The 24366-nt window shown below is 38.5% G+C and overlaps 2 protein-coding genes across 5 annotated transcripts in view; one reads left to right on the plus strand and one right to left on the minus strand.

Annotated features, from left to right (window-relative positions):
- The window catches only part of DNAJC1 (DnaJ heat shock protein family (Hsp40) member C1), a gene marked incomplete at its 5' end in the record, with an annotated part of 110343 nt that extends 95526 nt beyond the window's left edge, over positions 1–14817 (plus strand). Inside the window, 3 exons of the mRNA XM_083884790.1 lie at positions 12459–12507; positions 12960–13435; positions 14601–14817. Coding sequence (XP_083740916.1) covers positions 12459–12507; positions 12960–13435; positions 14601–14669 — 594 coding nt within the window. The 3' untranslated portion in view covers positions 14670–14817. The remainder of the gene's footprint in view (positions 1–12458; positions 12508–12959; positions 13436–14600) is intronic.
- A 5611-nt stretch (positions 14818–20428) lies between these two features.
- MLLT10 (MLLT10 histone lysine methyltransferase DOT1L cofactor) overlaps positions 20429–24366 on the minus strand; it is a 125762-nt gene continuing 121824 nt past the window's right edge. For 2 of the 4 annotated variants that reach the window (XM_083884739.1, XM_083884742.1), the window contains 2 exons: positions 23810–24022; positions 20429–21729 (listed from right to left, as the gene is read on the minus strand). In XM_083884739.1, the coding sequence (XP_083740865.1) occupies positions 21661–21729; positions 23810–24022 (282 nt within the window). In that variant the 3' untranslated portion in view covers positions 20429–21660. The remainder of the gene's footprint in view (positions 21730–23809; positions 24023–24366) is intronic. The other 2 variants (XM_083884740.1, XM_083884741.1) reach the window with 2 other exon arrangements.

Here is a 24366-nt window from a genome sequence, read left to right on the forward strand (position 1 = left end):
TGCACTGCAGGTTTTGGAGCAACTCCTTTCACTGCAAGTGAATGTTGGTGTGACTTGGTTAAAGATTACATCTCTGTTTCAAGCCAGTCCTTAAAAAAATGCACATGATCTAATGGTGTTTAGACAGGTGGTTTCCATGAATTAAGCAGAAATATCTTTACAAATTTTAAAATATGTAATATGTATGATAATATTTCAGTGCCTTTTTCAGTATTATAGCATGCTTAAAAATTATGTTATGAAAAATAATTAATGTCCTTGTTAATTCATATTTTATAGTACGTACCAGATACCAGAGCAAGCTTGTACTTACAGTTTTTAAGTGTTATGATCTTAAAACCCTTAGGGGCTAGACTATAAAAGACTTTTCCTTTTCAAGCAATAGATCACTAGAACATGATGTAGTGTCTGCTGAGGACCATTTGAAAGCCCTTTCAGCTGACCCTATTTTATAGGCTCTGTAGGGGTTAATGAGAATAATGTTTAAATCTGTTCATGTACACTTTGAGATTAGATGTTCTTTATTTCAGGAATATCATATTTCAGGAATTATCTTAAATAATAGGAAACAAAGCCACTGACTACAGTGAAATATTATAGCTCTCTGGGAGATTTGTGTACTTAAAATTTTTCACTGTTGATATAATCACAAAAAGATATTTTTAGAACTTACTTTTAAAGTTTTAATACACTTACATTGTTCTGATACATATACTAAAAAATAAGTCTTTTGCACTATTCTGATTTTACAACAATACATTATTATGTAAGCAAGAACTAACCTGCTAATGAGATGAAATTAGGTTTTTAAGGTTTATTGTGTTCAGTATTATTATACTTCTTGAAGTATTTATACTACTGAACTGAAGTGATTTTATTAAAAAAGATGCTACATTTTACTGATATTAACAGCAAAAATAATTCACATATTTTTTTAGTTTACAGTATTCATGGCAAAGAGCTTTTGAGATTGGTTTGGAAAATTTGATTATCTTGATACAGATAGTACAGACATGTGGAATAGTCCTACCTGCCCACATCTATCACAAAACTAACACTATCGTCAGATTGCCTTTTGCACCCACTGTCTGCTTTATTCCTTGTCTTGAGTGTATTAAGAATCCTTTGCATAATATATTTGGCCATCATACACAGCCAGTATTGGAAAGGAAAAAAAACAAAGCTTATTTGTTTCTTCCATTAGATGAGAGGTCCTCAGCAACTTGCTGTTTTGTTTCAGTGAGTAGGAAAGAGAATTAAAGAAATGTGATTGTTCTAAGAGCTGTCATTTTCTTGTATGAAAAAAAGGAATTTCCAAGATTTTTATGTGCAGAGAAAGGTCTGAATGTAATCCTTTTTACTTCTAGTAATCTCCAACTACATGATTAATGTAATTGTTCTCCACACAAGTTTTTACTGCTCTAAAAATTTTCAACTGCTGCTAATGCTAGGTCAGCTTTCCTGACACAAACTATTTATTGGTGTTTCTGCTACATTTATCATTGCATTACCCAGAATTGCAGCAATTAGGTATTACAAGCAAACAAAACCAAATGTTTTACAAAATTATTGTTTTAAACAAAAGCTTCATGGGAACTTCTTTAGGTCTCAGATTGTTACTGCATCACTACTAGAAATGGTGAAACTGGAAACTACTTCAGATATATCCATTCAGTAAGATTTCAATATTCAATAAGATGTACAACTTATCTTGTATATTTCTTGAAGATAACATAGGATCTAAATTTACAGCAAGGATTCCTATTTTGTTTGGGCATAATTAGATAAGAAATGTTATGGTGAAGCTGCAGGAGGAACTTCTGGGTTGTTAAACTTCGTGTGTAGTAAAAAAGGTGTTTGCATGTGCAAGCAGCATTTGTTGCCCAAACATCTGTTCCCTATTTTTGCTGGAAGCAGGGCAAGGAGATAAGTTCTGGTGTACAAGGTGATGCTTTGAAACAGCTTGTGTAGCAGGGGTTGGGAATAACTTGCTTACAGCTGGTTTAACAGGAGTCAAGGCAGAGAGGGTTTGAAGTATGTATTATCTAGCAAATGAACTAGGTCTTTAAAAAAAAAATTCAAGGGTGAATTTGAATTTGGTTTTCTAACATTTTCTAGTATAGGAAATACTTTTTAAAAACTTGAGATTGGCATCTGGTTCTTTCTTCTCCTGCAAAGCATCAAGAGCAGTAAGGCTTGATTTTCCTTTCACAGTTAGAGAACTATGATAGAAAGGATTAATAAGATACAATGTGCTTGTTTCTGAGTGATTTTATGCATTCAAACCTTATTTAATAGTAGATTAGCTAAATAGGTATTAATAAAAATAGCTCAGAGTAATCCAGTCCAAAATGCTATTTCTATCGTTGCTTCTGTCTCAAAGCTTTCTTCCTCAGGGGAAAGAAAAGAAAGTTAGAAAAAAATCTCAAAACATTTTAAAGAATAAACTAACACCATTCATATATATCAAAAGAGCATCAGTGAAATTCACTCCCTCTAACCACCGCAAAGAAATTCTATTTTGCCTTAAAATTATTCTTTTTTAAAAGAAATAAATTCCTACTACATCCAACTCTGTTTCCACTTGCAATTTTTAAGCAGTGTGAAGCAGCAACTTGAGGAGAGTGTTCTTGACTTTTTTGAACTTTTCAGCTTCATGGTGTTGTTTTAACTTACTACATCTTTATTTTGGTCTTGTTTTCAGTATTGCACTTAAACATGTGGTTTGATAGAAGGAGTCCAGATGAGAATAATAGGTTGCTAAAATGTTGTCTACAAGGGAAGATCGTGAAGGAATACATGTTGTTAAACTAAAAAAAAACAAAACAAAACAAAACAAAAAAAAAAAAAAACCAAACTGAACTGAGAATGTAAGTATTCAACTACATAAAAAGAAAACCATAATGAGGAAGGGTCTTGTCCACTATATTAGTTTTACAGGGCAAGAAGTTATTGCCTCAAATTTAATCAGAGGCTGGAGGACGAAGAATTACAATGGAGATGATAAAGCAGTAGAATAAGCTGCTGTGGAGTCTTTGTGGCCCTTTAAGAATAGGTTACACAAACATCTGCAAGAAACAACATCAATATAGTGGTTCTGCCTGAGGTTAGCTCCTTCTCTTCATATGGTCTGTGATTACACCAGCAAGTGCAAGCTATCTGGGAGGAAACAGAACCTTCCCTACAATTGGAAGCATGTGTGAATTCACTTTTAAAAATGTAGAATTAAAGCCAGATAGTCACCATAGTTGGTCAGTAATCACTGCATATGCGTTAGCTTGACTTCTTAAATTCAGTGATTCCTAATAGCGATCCTTCAGCTTTTTTTCTTGTCTACTACTATTGAAGTTGGTGTTTTGTAGACATTTAGTTTGTTAATTGTTATTTCCCAAAGCACAGCCCAAATAAGGATTACTGTAAGGCCCATTGTATGGATATGTCTACCATATTCCCTGTCCAAACAAGTACATCCACCCAGTGTGATGCAGGCTGCTGGGAAAGTGCCAGCCAAAATCCAGCAATAAACAGCAGCATCCATGCTGTAGTGCCCCTGAGCTCAATCAGCTCTACTGTTGCTATTTATGCTGCCTCATGTGGCACCAGCAGAAATATCTTTGCAGCATATTCCTGTGTTTCACCTCAGGGCTAGGGTAGGCTTGCAGCCATGGTACAGACATACTGCAAGAAGGGTTACTACTTTAACTTCTGGCATGGTAAATGTAGGATATGTTTATCTTTGGGAAGACATATTTTATCAGCCAATGAATAATCGACCCAAAATAGATGAGGTTAAGTTGTGCTCACTTTATCAGTATGTTTAATTATTTAAATTATTTAAATTGCTAATTGTCACTTCAATATGTGCATGTAGGGAATTTAGCAATCTTTTCCTATAAAGATGGTTTTCAGCTGGCTTAGTATAATGAGATCTTACTGCTTTCACAACTGAAAGCTTCTGCAGCTTTTAAAGTCATTTTTATTGCAATTGCTGTTATTGTAAATTAGGTCTTCAAATATTTTGATTATGAAAGGGAAATGGAGTTCAGTTAACTCTAATCAGGATTCCTGCCTGCTGACCTGGTTACCTGTACCACTGTTCTCTGTCATCCTCTAAACATCTGTTCTTTGACCCATTTTCCTTGCTGAATTTGTTGCTCCAGGGTTAGTTCTCATTCCTGTCTGCCAATACTTAAGGAAATAATCGACCTTTTAAAAGAAAATAAAAAAGTTATGTTTGAATTTCCTAAGCACTGTGAACTCTCTGCAACATAGTATAAATAATGAATGGAGTTGCAATACTACTATTTCTGCAGAAATTATATTGTTTGATTTGACAAATGCTAAGCCTTATGAAGATTTATAATAATGATTGTCAGCTTTTGCTGAATTCAAAAATTGAGAAAAAGCACTTAGATGTGAAATTATAGAACTATATTGTCCTTGACAATACCAACCTTTATAGATAAAAAGTTAAAAAAAAATATTTGCTGAAAGGCATAAATTAATTTCAGTAACTACAAAGGACGTTCAAATTGTAAAAATAATAGAGGAAGTAAAAGCTGTCTGGCATGCCAAACAGACTTTAATGTGATTATTAGGTACAGCTTTTTTAAATTAAAGGCAAAGAGATCTCAGATTTCATACTTGTGAAGTAATATCATTCACTTGTCTTACAGGATTTAAACTGATTCTGTTTGCTCCTGCAGTCACTAATCTCATGCATTTGTGTTGCAAAAACAGACTGATTTGGATTTGCTGCTTGTATAGAAGAACACTGAGGTAGACAGCAAAACAATAGCCAGGTGGCAGACAGTCTGAATTACCATGAAACCTGAAAAAGCATAAGGTTTGGGGGGTAGGTGCTTATTTTGTGATATCTCTTATATGCCCAAGCAACAGTTTCAGCCTGTAAGTCTGACTGTGTGAATTTATGCTCATTGTACTTTATATGCCATTGTAAAACAGATTTCTTATTTTTGACAAATGCAAGCTCTTTTCTTTGTCAACAAGAAAACATCTATATGAGGAATGGTCCATATGTAAAAGCTCATGAATTTATTAGGTCTTTTGCTTCTGGAGATTAACTGTTTTCCTAAGACTGTTTTATATTTCATTTTGTGTACTGTGCTTGTGTTAACTCAGTTACAGTGCAATCCAATTGTGGATATTATGAAACATTCACCCTTAGCAGTTTGCATATATTTATGTAATCAATAGTTCTCCCAGTTGCTTATTGAAGTATAAAGACCTAGATCGAGGTCCAAGAGAGGTTATGAATATCTAAGATGGGGTTTAGATAATATATAGGTCATGGAGATCCCTCAATCTGAGAGTGAAGTCTTCAAAACGCCTGTCCAATCCCACAGACACACCAGAGTGACTCTGTTGATATTTGGAGGGAGAAAAAGGTGGTTGCTGTTCCCAGCACTCTCACTGTACAGCTTTATTCTGTGCACTCCTGCTGTTGCCCCTTCCATTTTTACAGGATCGGGTGGTACAATGCCCCTATAAACAAAATGGATTTTTGTCTCATAAAGCATGACCAAAGCATTCTTCTCACTTAAAGGAAAAGTTTTTTTTACAGAAGGCAGTGGGACAGCAACTTTTGGTCCAAATAGATGCCTTGTGAAGGGGTTAAACCAGTGATGCTGCAACATTTTATAGAGTGACATAAATTAATGTAATGTCTCACAAAGCTCATGGTGAGCTGGGATTGCATTTCATTGCAGAATTCAGATTTCTGACTGTCAAAAAAGGTAATGTGTTTTGCATCACCAGTAACACAACAAGATGTCCAAGTAGTTGTTGCAGTGGGCATTTAAGTCAAACTCCTCTCCTGCATGAGTCCCCATAGGATAGAGCTAAAAGCTCTCTCATGGATTTTAACTGACAAAAAACAAGCACAGTATGACAGTATGAAGTTTCCAGTATTATCACAAGTCTAATTGCAAAGTTCTTATGTTCTGAAGGAAGGAGCAATTCTTTTGCTGCTTTAAATTAACTGTTTTAGGACTTAAACTGAGAAAGTTCTACATCTGGTGATTTAGATGAAATTTGCCTTTTTTGCAGGCTACATCTTAAACTGCCTCATAATTAAACTTATGGTTTTTGGGGGGATTTCTGTTGCTGTGGCAAAGTTCAGAATCCACATGGCTTCAAAATCCATAAGCATAAGAAAACTGTATTGTTGCTGGCTGCAAATAGCGGTTCTATGGAAATTCAGTTAAATTCTTAGCATGTTCTGTCTGTAGTTCTTTCAAGAATGTTGTCCTTAAAATACTCATTTGCTGTTTTAGTATGAAATTAAACCTACACAGTAGCTAGAGATTAGTTACATTACCAACTTTTGGGAAACTTTGTAACACACTACTAAACTATTACAAGCAGTGCCAAAACAAAGGTACATCTGATTTGAAATACTTACTTCAAGTGGTCTTGTAAGTTGCAAATGAGGATACTTGGGAGAATGGAGAACGATTTGGCTCAATGCCTCAGTATTTGAAGTTCCCCTTATCTGGTAAAACTGAAAAAGCATTTTAGCAGCTCTTCTAGAGTCTAAAAGGGAAGGTAGTGTATAAAGCAACAAATTTCGGGTCATATGGAAATAAAAGAATGGGTCATCATTGTTGTCTGACTTGTGTCAAACAATGCTTGATACAGTTGTGGCTGATACGAAAAAAACTGTTTAGATCTAGATTGGAAGAAAATTCAGTGGAGCAGGTAGTATTTTGGTTATAAAGGGACAACTTTAAATTTGGCACATTATTCTGTGTGGTTCTGGACAGTTAGATCTGTAAAAACCTACTACTTTGACAAAGCCAGGAAGGCATTAAAATCCTTCCGTATCTGGCTTTCTCTTGTAAGAAAAAAATGTGATTAAAACTCAAATTAACCTCAAAGATTCAAGAAAGAACTCATTGCTGGATAATAATCTGAAATGACTGTCTCCACATTATTTTTTTCCGTAATTCCACAGATCTTGGCATTTTTTCATAACTAGATGGGGAGCGTGCAGGTGCAGGTGGGTGCAGAAGATTGCTACTGGGAGAGCAAATTTCTGATAGTTAATGCTGAGAAACCATGACATCTCTAGTAAATAGTTGAGAACTTCTGCTCAGGAAGATGCTGACAGCAATAAAAAATGTTTCCAGACTCTCCAGTGTTTAGTAGCACCATAATGTCACTCTCCCTTGTAAGAAGTTTATATACATTTGGAAAGCCAAGTGATGTAGATTTTCTTCCTCTACAAATCCCTACAAATTATTTTCTTAAAATATCATTAGAACCTGAGAGATTTGTTCTTCTGTGATGATCTGCTGCAATCCTAATCCAAATACCATCCCAGGGAAGGCAGGTGGGTTGTTACCCACAGAAGATTGCCAGGATACAGCAAATGGTGAAGGCTTCAGTGGCACCTTGGCGTGTGCCCTGCGGGGCTGGGCTGGGGGTGGTGCTGGAGGGCTCAGCTGAGCTGCTGGGCCAGTGGCTGCTGATATGAGAAATGGGGAATTGCTCTTCATCTTCTGCAAAAGGCTTATGTCTCTCTGTTTAGCAGCAGTAGGTTCACTGTACCTGACTTTACAGGGTTTTCCCTCTAGGTCTGTCACCGTTTTGTGCTTTTTTTAAGTCTGCCTCCCCTGCAGGGTGAAATGTACCCTCTCATTCATGTGATAGCAAAGTTTGCTTTTGCCTGTTTGCATCTGAGAGTTTTTAAAGCTGATTCTGAATTTTTTTTCCTATATATCTCTGAAGTATCAATTGTCCCATCTGGAAGAGGTGGCAGGTGTCCAGGGTAATAAGAGATTTAATATCTGGATGATCATGAAGAGGAATGTTTTTACTTCTAGGTGTCTTGTTAAGTAGCAACTAGTCTTTGTGATCTAGACTAATTGTTAGCAGTGCAGGAGGAAACCAGCTCTGTCTGGCTTTCATCACGTAAAATCATCCCACTAATCCCACTTGCTTTCGATAGAATCTTTTTATAGCTGAAGAGCTATTGAAACTCAGTTCAGAAGGGAGTTCTCAGAAGCAAATTGTTCCTGTGGTTTCTTTCTGTAGGTCCCATACTAAGATAGTTTGATTTCTACTCCAGCAATTTGATTGCTTGCATCCAGGTTTTTGTCATCTTTATCTGTCTAAGGAAATCTGTTTCACTGTGCATGATATTGCCTGACTTTATTTGTGACTTCTGTTATCCCTGGTGGACTACAACATTTAAAGTTGGTTCCTATAAAATAATGCAGTGTGTCTGTTCAACAGTACAAATACTTGCAGGAATATGAGATCTTCTGTCTTCCATTTTAAATCAATTTCACAGTCTTGATCCTTATTATTTAAGGTGTCCCTAGACCCAGGATTTCTTAAGGGGGTGGGCTAATACACTGCTGAAAGCTGTTGTCCTAACAGCAGGCTTTTAGCACACCTTCCCACAGTCAGGATAAAACTCATAATTTAATATACATGAAAACTATAATTTTAAAGCATTATGCAGGAACAAATAGCAGTAATAACTACAAGAGAGTATTCTACAACTGCTTCATACTTTGAATAAGTTTTTTCCAAGTATGTTATCTGCTACATAATGAAAAATTAATATCATATAAGCAAGCTATGATAAGTAATTGAGTAGAGAAAGCAGTGGAGCAACTTATGTTCGTAACTTAGTGAATTTTTTATGAATCAGTTTGGAACTAGCTAGTAAATAACACTACTCACCCCTGGAAAGGAATAGTGGAATATCTAAATTGATATTAAGGATGTCAAAAAGCATGGAGGAACAGGCAACAGAAGAGTCAGCAGATTTGAGTGGCAAGAACAATGATTAAACTCCAACAGATCAAATTGAAATACAATTTCATATGTTCCATAGGCTGGAATCCTAATAATCCTCAGCAGTTTAATACTGACATGTTAACGATTCTTGCCCTGTGTCAGCATCTGCAACGACAATGACAGTTGAGGCTGAGGGACACATAAATCTGAAGCCTAAATAAATGATACCTGAACTCTTAGTGAAAAGAGCTAGAGTAAACCTGAACTGTACCTGAAAAAGGACTTGCAAACATCCTTATGAAGAAGAAAGCTGACAAAAATAATAATAGACAAATAATCTTCCCCTGTAACCTGTGAATGATGATAGTAAAGCTGTGGGAAGCTTGATGAGTTGTCAAACTTATGTCAACTGAAGGTGCTTGTTCAATGTTTGAAATAGTAGATTTTCAGTATCTAAACCATACACACAGTTGTTATTTCCAGCTTACCTGCTGAATGTTCAAATTGAAAGTCCATCAAAATATGAACAGATACCATAAAGCCTTCAAAAGATAAAGTCTTGGAAATATTAGATGTGATGAATGCAGTAACTTACTGCAAATGCTACCTCTGGGTTCACCAAGCTATAATGACTGAAGTTGGCCAACGTGAGATAACCTATGGAAAGACTTACTCCTGATTTTTTTGCATGTAAGGGGAAATATGAAATGCAGTCAGGATCTGAGAGTATACCAAAATCCTTCACTGCTCAAATGGAGTGGAATGGTTTAGATTCCAGTCCAATTAGATGGAATATGCACCAAAATTTATATCTGTTATGGGGATACATACACTAACTGAATTTGGGGACCCCTGTCTTGTAAAGGAAACTGAAATTCAGCTGATTAGTACCACTTCCGAAGCAAAGCTTGTGCTGCAAGTGTAATCTCAGCTTGAAAGATAAACTGGTAATTGCTGACCTATGAAAACATCAGCGGTTCAACAGAGAGAAAACTGAACTCAGTTGGCACTGAGGCAGCAGCTCATGGTACCTGTCTTTGTTGGCAATTCATTGTGCTTTATTTTATTCGGGGAATCTTCTCTGCTCTCTTTTTCTTGCCTTTGTGTCCTTATAAGCAGACTGTAAATCTCTGAAAGACCAATTTTAAAGATAGTAAAATGGTTTAGAGACAGTTTTCTGGAATACATGAAGATAGATAGGGCCTTGTCATATTTACAATGAATCCACTGCGTCATTGCAGGAAGCTCTAAAAGCTACTTACTTGCATGGCAAATTCTTCTCCCTCTTTTGAAAATAATCTATTATAATCCAGTTTATATAACATGGTTTCTATTTAAGAGATGCATAGCAGGACACAACTAAGGATCCATCCTGTTCAGCAGTCAAGAATGGTTTTTGTTCCTCTCAGCCTTTTAAATTACTAGTGCTGTAGAGACACTGCTTAAGATGGAACACAAACATTTTGATTATTTTAGAATTTTTTTTAAGGAAGGCAATTTCTGTTAATGGATCATGTTTTTCAAAGAAGATCCCTTCTTTTGTTTCAAAATTGGGATCACAGGGATCCCTGAACCGTTAGTGTCACTTAAAATTATCTGTTCATATTACAGTTTTCTGACATTTTTATTTGAACAATTAGAACTTTATTGTACTGCAACAGTAGAAACTGGAGTTTTCTGTGCCAGATGTCTACCTCTGGATAAAGGTTTTGGTTAATTAGAGTTGGGATTTCATTGTTCACAGAGTTTTCATTTGAACTTAATCATCCTAGAAAATGAGGCTTAATTTGTAGGGAAAATAGACCACTTTGCCTTGTTAAGTCTTGCTGTCATTTCCTTAAGGAGATCCAGCACCAGCCTATTTTTACAGCAAACTGCTGCAATTTTGTGGGCAGAAAGGTGGGTGGGAGGAACCAAACAGACCAGACTAGAAGCAGATGGTACCAAGGTATTTTAACTATTGAGGTGCTCACTTATGTATCTTGTCATAGAACAAAATTCCTGAATCTTATTATTTAATTCTTCTCACAGCAAATGGCTTTACAACCCTCTGGCAGATTTGCTCTCTAGTGCTGCTGTGAGTAAGGAATAAATGTTAACATTAGGTAGCCAAAACAGCAGAAGTCTGTGCTGGCTCAGGAGGCCTAAATGACTCCTGTTTGTGGGTAAATCCCATAAATCCCACCCAAAGGAATTCCTGACTTTGTAAGTGATGAATTTTGTATTTTTGCTCTGGGCAGCACACTACCACACACCTTACGCTAAAGGGATGTTGACATCTGAGGTCCCACCTCCAGAGAGCAGGGCACACAGGGAACCCGTGCCATGTAGTAGCAGGTTTGATTCAGTGTGTTTCCCATTCACATTTTAAGTTTGATTTGAGTGGTTCATACTACTTGATTCCAATTTCTGGCTTTTTAATAAAGCCCTCATGTCCAAAAAGAAAAAAAAAATTATATTTAGTATTTATAAAAGCTTTTCAGTAATTAAAAAGATTGTAGAATTCTCTGAGTAGTACATTTTAAGATGCTTTTTTGTGATACCAGAATTTGGGACTGTAGGTTGCTACCTAAAAGGAGCTACAAGAGAGCTGGAAAGGAACTTTTTACAAGTGCCTGTAGTGATAGGACAAGGGGCAATGGCTTTAAGTTGACAGGAAGTAGGTTTAGATGACATATTAAGAAGAAATTTTTTTACTGTGAGCTTGGTGGGGCACTGGAAAAGGTTTCCCAGAGAAGCCATGGACGCCTGGAAGTGTTCAAGGCCTGGTTGGTCCAGTGGGAGGTGTCTTCATGGCCAGGAGGATTGGAACCAGATGATCCTTAAGGTCCTTTTCAACCCACATCATTCTATAATTCTGTGGTCATTCTGTATAACAAAGATGCTAAGTAACAGAATCTTAATTTTAAGTGAAGCTTTGCTTGTTATCTGTCGTGAAGTCTAGAAATTTGGGATGAGGAAGCTCCTTGGTCTGGGTGGGGAGAAAGCGTGTTTGTTTGCTTACAAACAGAACAAATTTTTAAACAATCACTTTTTACTCTAAAAAATAAAAAAAACCCTAGTGTTATTTTTCTCCCAGGACGGAGACTTCAGTATACATGGAGAGGCTGAATCATGCAGTTCTCTATCCTTGGGACTATCAGTAGTAACTTCTGCTGCAGTACCAGGACTTAGGAGGTGTCTTTGCTGATCTTTGACACTCAAAACTGTTACCTTTCATTTGGGGACTGAATGCCTATCCACTTCTGTGCTTCATCATCTGGATCTATGAGGGTTATTTTGTTCTTTTGTTCAGTATTGAGAAACTAATATAGAGAAGATAACTCATTTGGTTCCTTCTCCCTTATCCTTGTGGTATTTTTAGGCCAGAAAATTAGGATTTAACAAGGAAAGAAGATGAAATTTGAGTATCAACTGTGGTGTATTATGGTGATAATAATAGAAATGTGTAGCATCGTTTATATTATTTTAGTAAGCCAGGAATGGTTTAGAAAAACAAAATCTAGAAGGTTACTTTAAGCCAGTTTGAACTCCACATATGAGCAAAGGCAGACAAAGAACAACAGCCTCACCATATTTACTATGTCTTCAATGCAGGTGATTTGTGGTAAGCTAATAATGAATTCTTCAATAGCCTCAATGATATAATTTTTTAATAGTCCTTCATTTTTGTTGTTTTCATGCAGGTTACCCTGAAAGCCAAACAGGTGAAGGATTCTGTTACATATACACCAGGTGTGTGCTTATGAAAATGACTGAGTTTAGGTGATAGCTGTGCCTTTCAGAGTCTGCCCTGCAGAGAGATTTTTGCAACCTTGCCTTCCTTTGAGGAAAGTGAACTGCTGGGTATTCTGAGGGCACCTTTCCCTTTAGCTACATCCTCCTGGGCATTCTTATTATTGTGGGGTTTGGTCATTTCTTCAGGTTGCTCTCTGCTTATATAAGTGTGAGAATTCAGTAGCACTTCCCCTAGATCAGATAAGCTCCTAATTGGCAAAGTTCATCACCTTGATGATCAAGTGAATGCCTTGATTGCTCAATTTTGTTTTTCTTAAGCTGTCAGTTCAGAAAAGCTTTTTGTCCACTCTACACTATTCTGAGAACCTTTAATTTGTGGGCAGTTCCCTGCTTGTTTGTGGGGTGTTTTACTTTTTCAGAAGTGTAACAGCAGTGCTTCTAACATCTAGGTGTCATTAGGCTCTCAGAGCTTAAAACGCTGGCACACAATTCCAAAAATTTCAAAGTCAACATGAATCTGCCGGATCACATCATCACCCAGCGAGAAAGGGAAGAAGAAGTGGAGGAGGAAGGGAGCTACAATCTTCTATCAGAGCAGATGGAAATCCAGGCAGATCCAAAGGAGACCACGGCAAGTGAAACCAGACACCGCAGACGAAAAATCGTCAAAGCACCTGAAACGGCTTTGCTGGCAACAAAAGAGGTACCAGAAGAGAAGGGCAGAGGGAGACGTCAGAAAGATTTTGATAACACTGAGCAAGAGGAAGAGAGTGATGATGAAAGCAGAAGGGAGAAAAGCCGTGTACCAGAAGAACTGTGGACTCAAAATCAACAGAAACTTCTAGAAATGGCCTTGCAGCAGTATCCAAAGGGAACATCGGATCGTTGGGATAAAATAGCAAAATGTGTTCCTGGAAAAAGCAAGGTATGACTTGTTTTGACTGAGCTATAGCATAAACTGAGGGGAAACATTTGCTACCAATTTATGATTACCTTAAGAAATAGAGTCCATATAGAAAGGTGAGGCCTTCACTTGGCCTCTCAGTCCAGACTCAGGTGACCTAAAGAGCATCACGTTTGTTGCTTTATTTAAAATATTTTTCATTTATTTCAGTTTGTGTGATCTAATACAGAAAATGTTGAAATTACTGAAAATGTTTAAATAATTTTTATTTAAAATACCTACCTGTTCTCTGCCTTTCGTGTCTTCAATTGCAGAACAAAATTAGATTTTAAAACAAATTTTGATTCAAAGTTAGTAACCAAATGTTGATGAGCTGCTTTGCTTACACTTTCACAATACCTTTCTCAACCCATCTCAATGAATAAACAAAACAAGTAATCCATCTGCAAGTGTTAAATGCTCAATAATCTATCTAATGTTCTTTTTGTAAGTATAATTTTTAATAATAGCACTAATTGTCACTGATATAGATGGTCTGTACTAGATTTTCCAATAGCTGTGATACTTTAGTTTGCTTGCTTCAGCCATTGTAGCTGCAGAAAAGCACTGTAATATTTGTGCCAAACACAGTGAGGGAGCAGGAAGTGCAGTGGGGAAGGATTTGGGTCTCTGGCTCTGAAGCTGTTCAGCAGTTTCTGGTGTCAGCAGGTGCTGCATTAAGTGACCTTGAAGGCTCAGCTTAACCTGCCTGCAGTGTGGCCCACACCAGAGTAACTGTTTCAAATAGATCCTGCAATACAGCTGTTCCATAATTGCACTTGCAGTCACTGTCAAGCACTGGACAACTGTTTCTTGGGTTGGTGTGCTCTTTCAAACAGATAAATGAGCCACTAAGAAATTGCAAGTTCATTTTTCTAATCCCCTCTTCACTAGATGCAGTGTACAAATTCAGTGCAACTTAAAAACAAGCAACCAACTAGCAAAGAAAAGCCCAACAAAAACCCCACCAAAAAAAAAAAAAAAAAAAAAAAAAAAAAAAAAAAAAAAAAAAAAAAAAAAGCTAGGCCCAAACAAACAAAAAAAACCCCTAGATCCCAGGTCTTCTTCTAGAATAAAGCAGCATGTATAGAGTTAAAGCAGCACTAAAATACCAACCTTTGAATAACACTTTTGTGTTTTCTTTCAGGAGGAGTGTATAGCAAGATACAAGTTGCTTGTTGAACTGGTACAAAAGAAAAAAATGGCTAAAAGCTGAATGTTATAAGCAAGAAGAGATGTAGCTCATCTTTGTCAAAATGGGGTTTTAAATGTCATATGCAGGAAACTTCATTTTTGTACCTCAGTATTTCTATACGTCATGTGCCTTAGTAAAAGAAAATAATAATAAATCTTACACCAACTTACCTGATTTGTGTGTTGAAGGATGAAGGTGTGTTTGTATTGAAGTGACACATTAGGCAGAAGTGTGATAACAGTGTCTAAAAGTGAGCAGAGCTTCAGGAAAGCCCCCTCTGATACTCACATAATGAATCTGGTAGGTTTGCAACTGTTAAGCAAGCACAAGAGTAATGAAACTCTGCACTCAAAATACATTTTCTCTTTCTTGGACCTCTAAATCCAAGATGATATGCTTATAAATACCTTATTCTTATAAATATCTAGTAACATTTTGAAATAAGTAGGATTTCTATTATTAACTTCCACACATATTTATATGCACCTGCATTATAATACCTTCTTTTGCCAACCCTGCAGTGGTATTTGATAGCACTGTTATTTCAGTAAAGTTGAAATGGGTAAAAACACTAAAGGCCTTTATGTTTTAATTAGAAATTAAGAGATAAGGTACTTCAGGACCACTTTTTAAGTACAGAATGGCTAACATTCTTGGGCTAAGAGTTCTCATTTTGGGGATGGTTGTATACCCTGGATTTAATTTGAAGAACAGGTAATAACGGTTATATTATTCCATACTTGTAATTTTGTTTTGTATAACTTTTCCAAAATTGTGAAAGCCTAAAATGCTGGAACAAAGGTTATTTAATGGGCTGTAAATAACAGCAATAAATCAGAGCAATGATTACAATCTATTGCAAGAAACCTTAAGGACTTATATTTTTAAAGCATTATTTACCATTCAAATTGTGGTTTAATACCAAGATTCTAAAAATATTTTATGCTTTAATTCAAAATCAAAATGGCAACTCAAAATGAACTCAAAATTGAAACTTGGTGGCTGAAAGTCTCTGTTAACTTCCTGCCATTTCCACTGCTGATTTCCCCAGTAAGTGCCCATTTTGCTCCTTCTGTCAGATCAGCACTCCACACCATTTCATCCCATTCCCATAAAACTTTAAGGGAATATATTTAGGGAATATGACAGTGTTCCATATGAGTTCCTCTACCAATTGGAGCTGCTTTTTTTTTTTTTTTTTTTTTTTTTTTTTTTTGGCTGATATTAAAAAACCCTTAGTTGGTAGAAATAATGATATTATGGAAACATAGATAGAAAATAGTTTAGCCTGTGAAGAGGAGAGAGTTGGTTGTATTTCTTTTCCACTCTGGATTTACAAGACTTTACCTGGGATGGTGTGCCTGGTTCAGTGTATCATGCTTTGAGATGCAGAGCACCCAGAAAAGAGCAGAGAGAACGATCCAGTTTGCATTGCCGGATTTGCCAGGAAGGTATTGTTGGTATTTGCTCTAGACTAGAGGGAGAGAAAAATCTTCCAGGTATGTAGAAAAGAGCTTTGCAGTTGCGTGATTTTTGTTTCCCTGATGAGATCCATACGGAACTGTTACGAATCTGCTGTGGCTGTGAAGGGTAACAATGGGCTCAGTTTGGAGTGAGAAATAGCTTAGTTAGGTATGAGGGCAAAAAAATCTGGTGGCAAATGTGACAAGGACTTGGGAGGACTCTTGACACCTTTATTGCTGGAGATCTAAACTTAACATGAGCACCTGCTCCAGACTGCCCCATCCCAGCGGGGCTGTGGCAATAGTCACGTGCTGCCTCCCAATACCTTCCACTTCCCTCCAGCACAGCCTCTGTGCACGGGGCTCAAAAGAAGGACAAGCACTGCTGACTGGTGAGAATGTATGTATGTTTGTTTGTTTGTTTGTAAGGCCATTCACAGTGAGAAACTTAAAATTATGTTCCTGACAAATACAGTTTACCTGAAGGAAGCTGTTTAAGGATGGGCAAAGGTTGTACATGCCACACTGTCACACTTGGTTTGAATACCTGAAGCGCTGGTATGTCTGTCTAATCACAGGTGCTGCTTATGCCTGGATGGAAGAGAACTGATGGATTGCATCCTTACTGCTTGAAGACTGAACCTTCCCAAAAGCAGAGGCCAGCTGGCTGTGTAAGAGAAATGCACTGGCCTCTTGCACAGTGGCACTGCACCAGGAATTGCTGACAGGCCCAACTGTCTCAGCATCAAGAACTTGGGAAGGTTTTGCGTAGCACTGATGGGTCCTTTGGAACTGAAGTTCTTGGATGGGGGGAATGTGTCAATGCCCTGCACCAGTGGAGCTGAGATCCCCATCTGGGAGCTGTCCCTCACGGAGCAGGGTAGTGAAGGCTTTGTCCAGGGCACATCCAGTCCTACTTCAGTTCATCAAGGGCCAAAGGAATTGACCCACCCTTAGCTTTAACTTTAGTGTTTGGGGGAGGAACGAGGCCTGGGTAAGAGTCCAAGACCTTCAGAACCTCTCAGGGTCCTCTCTGGGTTGTCAGCTGTTTCATCAATGATGACAAAGCCTGTTTAGCAGTGCCTTTAGTCTGTGTGGTGACTGAGGTCTGAGGTCAAACATAATGCTCACCAGAGAAGTGAAGACTGTAGCCAGGCTTTGTTTTCCCATGCTTATTTTTCTAAAACTTTCTGTCCATGAAAACCAAGGTCACTCAAGACTTTGGATTTAAGCAACTTCTCCCAACTTGTGTTCTAGCACAGAATCTAGCACATTTCCTGTAAGTAATGTTAATAATTGCCTGCTAGCAAAATATATTTTCTTTCCTGGGCAGTTTTGAGCTGTAGTTCATCAGTGCTTTTGCACTGTAACTTTGTGTTCAGTCCTAAAGACAGTCTGTGCTGTAGGTTCTACACTCTGACCTACACCTAAATATGTTCAATCTGAGCCTGCTTTGAGTGTCTTTGCTTGTCTCTGCTGATGGCAAAGGAGAGCACTGTGGAAAGGAGTTGTTTGGAGCAGATGAGACAGGGAGGGCAATATTCCCTTACCATGCTGAGGATAAAGTCCAATGCCAAGCTAGAGGATCCTGACAACCATACACAAGTGAGTAAGTAGAATCTGACTGAGATGCTGTGAAGTGCTCTCATTTAGGCTGTTTAGTTTTAGAGGAATGACCAGCAGATGCTGTTCTGCAGTGTCCTTTTGTAAATGGAGACGTTTGGACTGAATTACTCTCAACTTCATAGTTCCTCAGTGTTTGACCTAATTAAAAAAAAAAAAAAGATGGAAGATGTTTCAGGAATGATTTTGCAATGTGACCTCTTTCTGAGATGATAGGGTCTGAAAACAACAGGAACAATGAAGAGTTCTCCTTTAGGCAGACCCAGCAGTATTATTTTAGTGCAGCTTATGAAGAACAGGCACCAGAAGACTGGTCACTTTAAATGACACACAGTGCTACTGCTAAATGAGTTGCTCCTGCTAACACAGCTTGAATGGATAAAGTTGATAAAAGCAGGATGTCAGATGTTGTAGGCTGTCCAGAATTAGTTGCCTGCTGTAAACCATAAGCTTTGTTGTCATTGTTGTGAGTGAAGTGGGGCTTTGGTGAAAAACCTTCTGCATGCAGCACCTTCAGTCTGTGCTGCTTTCGTGACACTGAGGCCAGAGCAGCTCCCAACACACTTGGAGAGCTCAGCAGCTTGGCTGCCAGGGACCTGCAGAGGGAGGGGCCTGGGCTGCTTTGGCATCCAAGGCATTCCACAGGGACACCACTGTGGGCTTTACTGAACTGGTGCCAAATCAGCCACAGACCACCATCTTCCATGTCAGGACCTGAAAAATCACTGAAATGAGGTTGGTTTTGACTGCATCTGGCCCTCATGTGAACTTGGCTTTGATGCGGTCTCTTTCTTTAAAGGGCTGGTGAATTGCATTTTTGTTTGGATGTCAGAACTGTCCTTTTCGTTATTCTGTTGCTGTTGGCACACCAGGACTATGGTACTATCAATCACCCATTGCTAGCCTGGATTTCTGGCACCAATCTCTTTTGACAATTTCACAAGTATTTCTAACTCTTAGCAGGAGACAGGTACTAGAGTTTAGGCAGTCCCTCCAATAGAAGAAATACACAAGGAAAGGCAGGACTTAGCACTTTTACTGATTCCTGTGGTATTATTCCAATTGGAGCGAGGTAACTGATATTGCCTGAGTGTTTTTGGCTTTGGTTTAGGTCTGTGAATAAAGCAGCAGTCCATGGCTCCAGGAGAAGTGGTACTCAGGATTCCCTGGAGGCCTTGTGCCAGGAGCAGGGGCAGATTGGGCTTTTCTTCCCCTTCCTCTCCAGGTCTGGCAGTACTGAGTGTAACTTTGGGGCCTGGCCTTCCGTGCTCTGTAGTCTCCCTTCTGAGCATTGACCAACAGCCAGTGCTCCACAGGGCCAGAACACTGACAGCTCCTGAGCTCTGGCCCTTAGACAGGTTTAATCAATACAAATGCTGAAATCTCCTGAACTTCTTCACCTCAAAGCATAACATATTCATCAACTACTCCCAAAATGTCAGGAGGTTTTTCTAGTCCTGGGGAGGGTTGGGAGCAAGTGCCCCTTTGCTGTGCCAGGTGATGTTTCAGGTTTCCCTTCCATTCTGAGCTTGTTCATTTACCAGTCTTTCTTTCCGGACTCCAGTTTTCCCCATTGGAAAATAAAAATATTCAATACTCGGGCTTTGAGCAAATGGAACAACATTCAAATGGCACAGGCCCACAGCACCACCATCTTCTGCCTGCTGCTTGTCCCAGCAGCTGCTTGGAGCCTCAGGCTGCCCCAGACTAGAGAGGGGCTAAAAATTGTGAGGAAACCATAATAATGCATCTCTTGTCTGTCAACCCCTGATGAGCACAACCCCTCACATTTTATCTTCAAGTGACCATACAGGAAGGGTCGAGTTTTCTTTGCTTCCTGGGAAATAAAAACCAGGAGTTTAGCTATTTACCAACCTTACCATGGACAGTAAACAAAATTCATGGGAAAAAAAGCACTGTGCTGGTTTTACAGAAAGTGCAGTTCAAAGGTTACAGCAACAGCCTCAGCCTGGCTCCCCTCACCCAGGCATGGTACAGGTAAGGAACCATCTCCTGCCCCCTGAGCTCTCACCAAGTTACACCAGAACAAACAACAGCCACTGCTCCTGTGGTTCCAGTCATTCCTCTTTGAAGGGTGAAAGCAAAGCCTGACATCAGACCCAGGGCTGCAGTGGGCCTTTCTGTCCAGTAAGCAGAAATACCCCTGGACAGTTTTTTAGCTACATCAGTGTCTCTTGAAAGCAACAAATTTATGTGAAAAATAGTTTCTGAAGTTTCTTGTATAAGAAAATAAATACATAATAAATAAATAATAAGTAGCCATGTGCAAATAAAACTCTTCCTCTTGTGTGATGTTGTAGAAGAAAGGACTATTTCTATTAAGACTCACCTTCACACAAGTCATATACAATGATAAACATTATTAAAGTTTATTAACAAAAGCTTTGTACATATCTTTTCATACACTTGGAATTTTACATCTAGTCAAAATAACAGCACATTTCCATCTTACCTTTTGTACAAATTGTTACAGAATATCCACCAGTGGGTGAGTAAAATAAACCACTGGTTTACTTTTGTGAAGTATCTACAAAAGTGATTTGTGACATTTTTTAAAAATTCCCCAGAACATATAAAAATAAATTATTTTTACTTTTTCAATTAAATCTACTAATTAGAAATATTACAAATCAAAATATCAATGTTTTCTTATGAATTCTTCACAATACAAAACAGATTCACAAAACTTTATTTACAGAAATGAGGTAAGAACTGTGCAATGTTTAACTAAGAAACATATTGCAGAATTAACATGTTCTTCCAAATAAGTACACAGTGGAGGTCTAATTACAGCTGGGTCTTTTCTGATAATAATTCCCACCTCACTCTTGATTAGTGGTCATTACCCCCATTTAAACTGCCCTTCACCACCCTGCATAGACTCACCACGAGATCAGCAACTGCCCCAAGTGTTGTAACACAAGTTCACCCGTTTCAACCACTGGGAAATTTTAGTGGGAAATGGTAACTCACTTTTTGGTAATTTATTAGTGAAAAGTGACCCAGGTAACAATCTGCCTGAGCTCTCTACAGTGGTATAAACACCTCTAGAAAAGGCAGAACAAGGCTGCTGGTGCAAGACAGAATATTCCCGCTGCTAACAAGGACACATCTAGTGCATGATCAGCTGTTTGCAGCCATTTCAACAAAATGGAGGTAGCAACAGGCACTTGGTTAGGCCAAACACTACACAAACTTCTTCCAGTGTGGCCTCATCTGGTAAGAAAACTTTGTCACTGGAACCAAACTGGTTCCTTTAAAAACCTCAGAACTCTAAAACCTACACCAAAATTATTAAAACTTTGGATTTCATACCATAATTCTTATTCAAGAAAAACTCCAACTATACAACAATAGAAATTTAAAGGAATAAAAAGTTCAGAAGTCAATTCCCTTATGAGTCAGGTTCCAAAACAGGTGTGTAAAAAAAGAAATTATGAACAGCAAGTCCCAGCTGCCATTACAAGCTCAGTCTAAAAGGACCTATAACTGCAGCAGCAGATCAGATGAGCTGGGGTTGGGCTGTTAGAACTACTGCTCTGAAACCAAAGCAATGCACCACTGCAGACGGTTTACAGCCTTTACATCTGTGACATCAGGACTGAAGAGTCAAGTGTATGTTCTTCCGTGGTTGAATCTGTACTTAGTACCATCATATTGACAAAATAATTATGATTTGCAGAGTTTGATCTACTTCACAGTCTGAGACATTAAAAAGTACATCCATTTTAGTGCAACAAGAAAGCAAATGAAAGCCTACCAAAAATATCCTTATGAAAATTATTAACCTCTTGCTGTGCAGTAAGAGTTCCTTGTTGCTCTTTTTCAATCTGCAGAAAGGGAACCCAGGGTTTGCAGCCACGTGAAGTGCTATAACAGCAGGACGTGCAGGGCTCAAGTGTCATTCAAATGTCAACTCTTCTCTGATGCAACTGGTCCAGTTTTATCATTGAGCCTCTGTGTAAGAGAAAATACTTCTAAAAATCAGATTACAACATACAGAGCTAAGTAAAATTCAATTCATAAAGATGACAAAGCAGTTGAGGTACACTCACTAGAGAGCCATCTAAATAGTAACTCTGCATTGTAAAAAATAACCATGTACTGCAGAATGAAAAGTGGGAAAGAATAATTAAAAGAACAGTCCTGTATTTAAGCAACTAAGGTCATGACAGGCAGCATTAGAAAATGACTCCTCTACTTTCATTCCAACTGGAGTGGCTGTTCCTGGCCATGGGAACATCTCTCTAGAACTGCAAGATGGTAAAGAGGAACTCCAGGTGACCTGTGCTACATCTACCCATGGGAGAAGGCTGAAATCTACATTTCTCCATCAGAACAAATACAATTTCCAATTTGCCCCATCACAGTTCGTTCTTTCATATATTGCTACAATAACACTTTCTGCAAGTATTGAACAGGACTGAGCAAAAGTCTCATCTCATTCACTGAGCATTCAGAAATACCTGAAAACCTGTTTCAAATGCAAATGAAATTAAAACAGTCGAACTCTAGCAAATAGAGAATGTTAAAAATAGTTCAACAGTCTATGCAACTTGTCTCAATTCTAGCCTTAAAAAATATAAAATCAATTTCAAAAGAAATTTTTGGTAAGGGTTTTTTTGAAAGATGTTCTGACATCTCTTGGAATTATTTACAGCTAACTGTTAACACAGAAACTGTAACGGTATATTTGTAAAAATACACTGCACTGTACAGACCTAGTAATGGCTATTCAAAAAAATCAAAGTAAGATCACACAGAATATTTTGCTTGGATGTACACCAAATATAGGGTCTCAGTTCCATTCACTACTAATTTTTGGAGAATGAGGGGAGATCAGTGTTAAACATCAGCTGAACATCTCTGAATGGAGGGAAGCCCCCAAACATGCCAGCACGTTTGCTGTGACAGTCAGTGACCCTGACAGTGGGGCCTGAGCACAGTGACCGTTCACAGCTGCCACGTCACAGCTGCCCAGACCCCAAAGCTGAACAAAAGTAAGTGCTCACAATTTTGAATGCACTGGAGCTGTTTCTAGGAAAAATCATCTTGAAAATTCATCATTTACATGGTTTGTGTCTGGAAGTGTGTACTACTGGGTACTACTGAAGTACCACAGAAGCCCAGCCTGAGTCCTCCATCCCAGTGCTCCTCAAGTAGGTGGAGGATTAGGGAGCAGAGAGGGGATTTGTATTTAGCCCAAACTCTCCCCACCTGCTCTTGCAGACAAGCTTCTCTTTCTTCCCTACCACTACCACTTGCTGTCTTCTCCAAGGAATGCTGAAACTTCATGTCTTCCTGCTCTATTCATCCTTAGTTTTTCCAAGTTTCATATGCTCCTTCCTTTATCTACTCATCTTAATTGTAGGACCCTTAAAGAATGAAGCCTGTTCTCTGATTTCATGGAGAAAGAATTCTTGTCTTGAAGATGGAGATTATGGGCAAAGACTGAAGATAATGGAACATCTTTGCCAGAAAAACGTGTCTTATTTCTTTATCTGTGTAGGAAAGGTTTTATTACTCTATGAAGCAGAAGAGCTGCTTGGCCTCCTAACGTACAGCATCTTCCCAGGCCAGCACCAAGATGCACATAGCCCATTCTCCTAACAGATTCCACCTTCCCAGCAATGGCCTCCTCACCTCTCAAGCCAGCAGCTAATCCCCATCTCTCCACAGGGCCTGAGGCCTGGCCAAGGCAAACTCACCAGTAAGGTGGTAAAAGGAATGATCCACAAAACAGTGGACACAATGCTGGGGAAGAAGTAGGGTGAGGAGGACTAGGGCTGCAGTTGTAATTACAAGAGGAAGGCAAGGGTCATTGATTGGTGTTCTCATCCAGGGATCAACAGTGTGCAGCAGACATGTCTGGTGTGACTACGAGTTCACAGAGTTCTGAGCCTCATTTAAGTGCGGCCCAAGGCTCAAGAAAAATAAAATAAAGACAAAAAATCCACCATCTTTGATATGTGAATACAGGGACATAACCTGCTTATATGTTTTAGTTACCTCCTGGAGGTACTGCAAGGTAAGTGAGGTGAGAAGTATACTTACTGTCACCTTCTGAGCTGTGTTATCTCCATGAATTGTAAGGAATGGGTTGGCAGCAGCTGCATTAAGTGGTGAGGCCTGTGTGCCTGAAAGTAAGTTGTTCATGGGTATCTGTGCTCCTCCAGTAATCTGCAATTGCTGTACTTCAGACTGATGGTGTTGGTGATGGTGATGCTGTTGCTGTACTAATTGATACAAAAGGGCCTGATGTTGTTCCTTGAGTAATATGGGGAGAGGGAGGAGGAAGGAAAAAAAGATCAATAATTAGTTGCTGAAAAATAGCTCCTCCCTGGGTTCCTGCTTATCCAGATCTTCAGTCAGTGCAACCCTTAAACTAATCCCAGCTAATTTAGGTTACACTAATGAAGTTCCATGAGACTGTGCGAAAGGAAGTTCCTGTCAGACTTCCTGAAATCAGTAGCTCAGCAGAAGTTCAGCTAAGCCTGCTGGCTTCATCAGGCCTCTGTCAGAGCAAACACACCTGAGAAGACTGAGTACTAAAACTACACAATTAACAATACAAAGAGTTAAACCAGTTACCTAATAGCCTATATGAATAC

Source organism: Zosterops lateralis (genome assembly GCF_965231275.1).
Source record: "Zosterops lateralis genome assembly, chromosome: 1".
NCBI classification, from domain to species: domain Eukaryota; kingdom Metazoa; phylum Chordata; class Aves; order Passeriformes; family Zosteropidae; genus Zosterops; species Zosterops lateralis.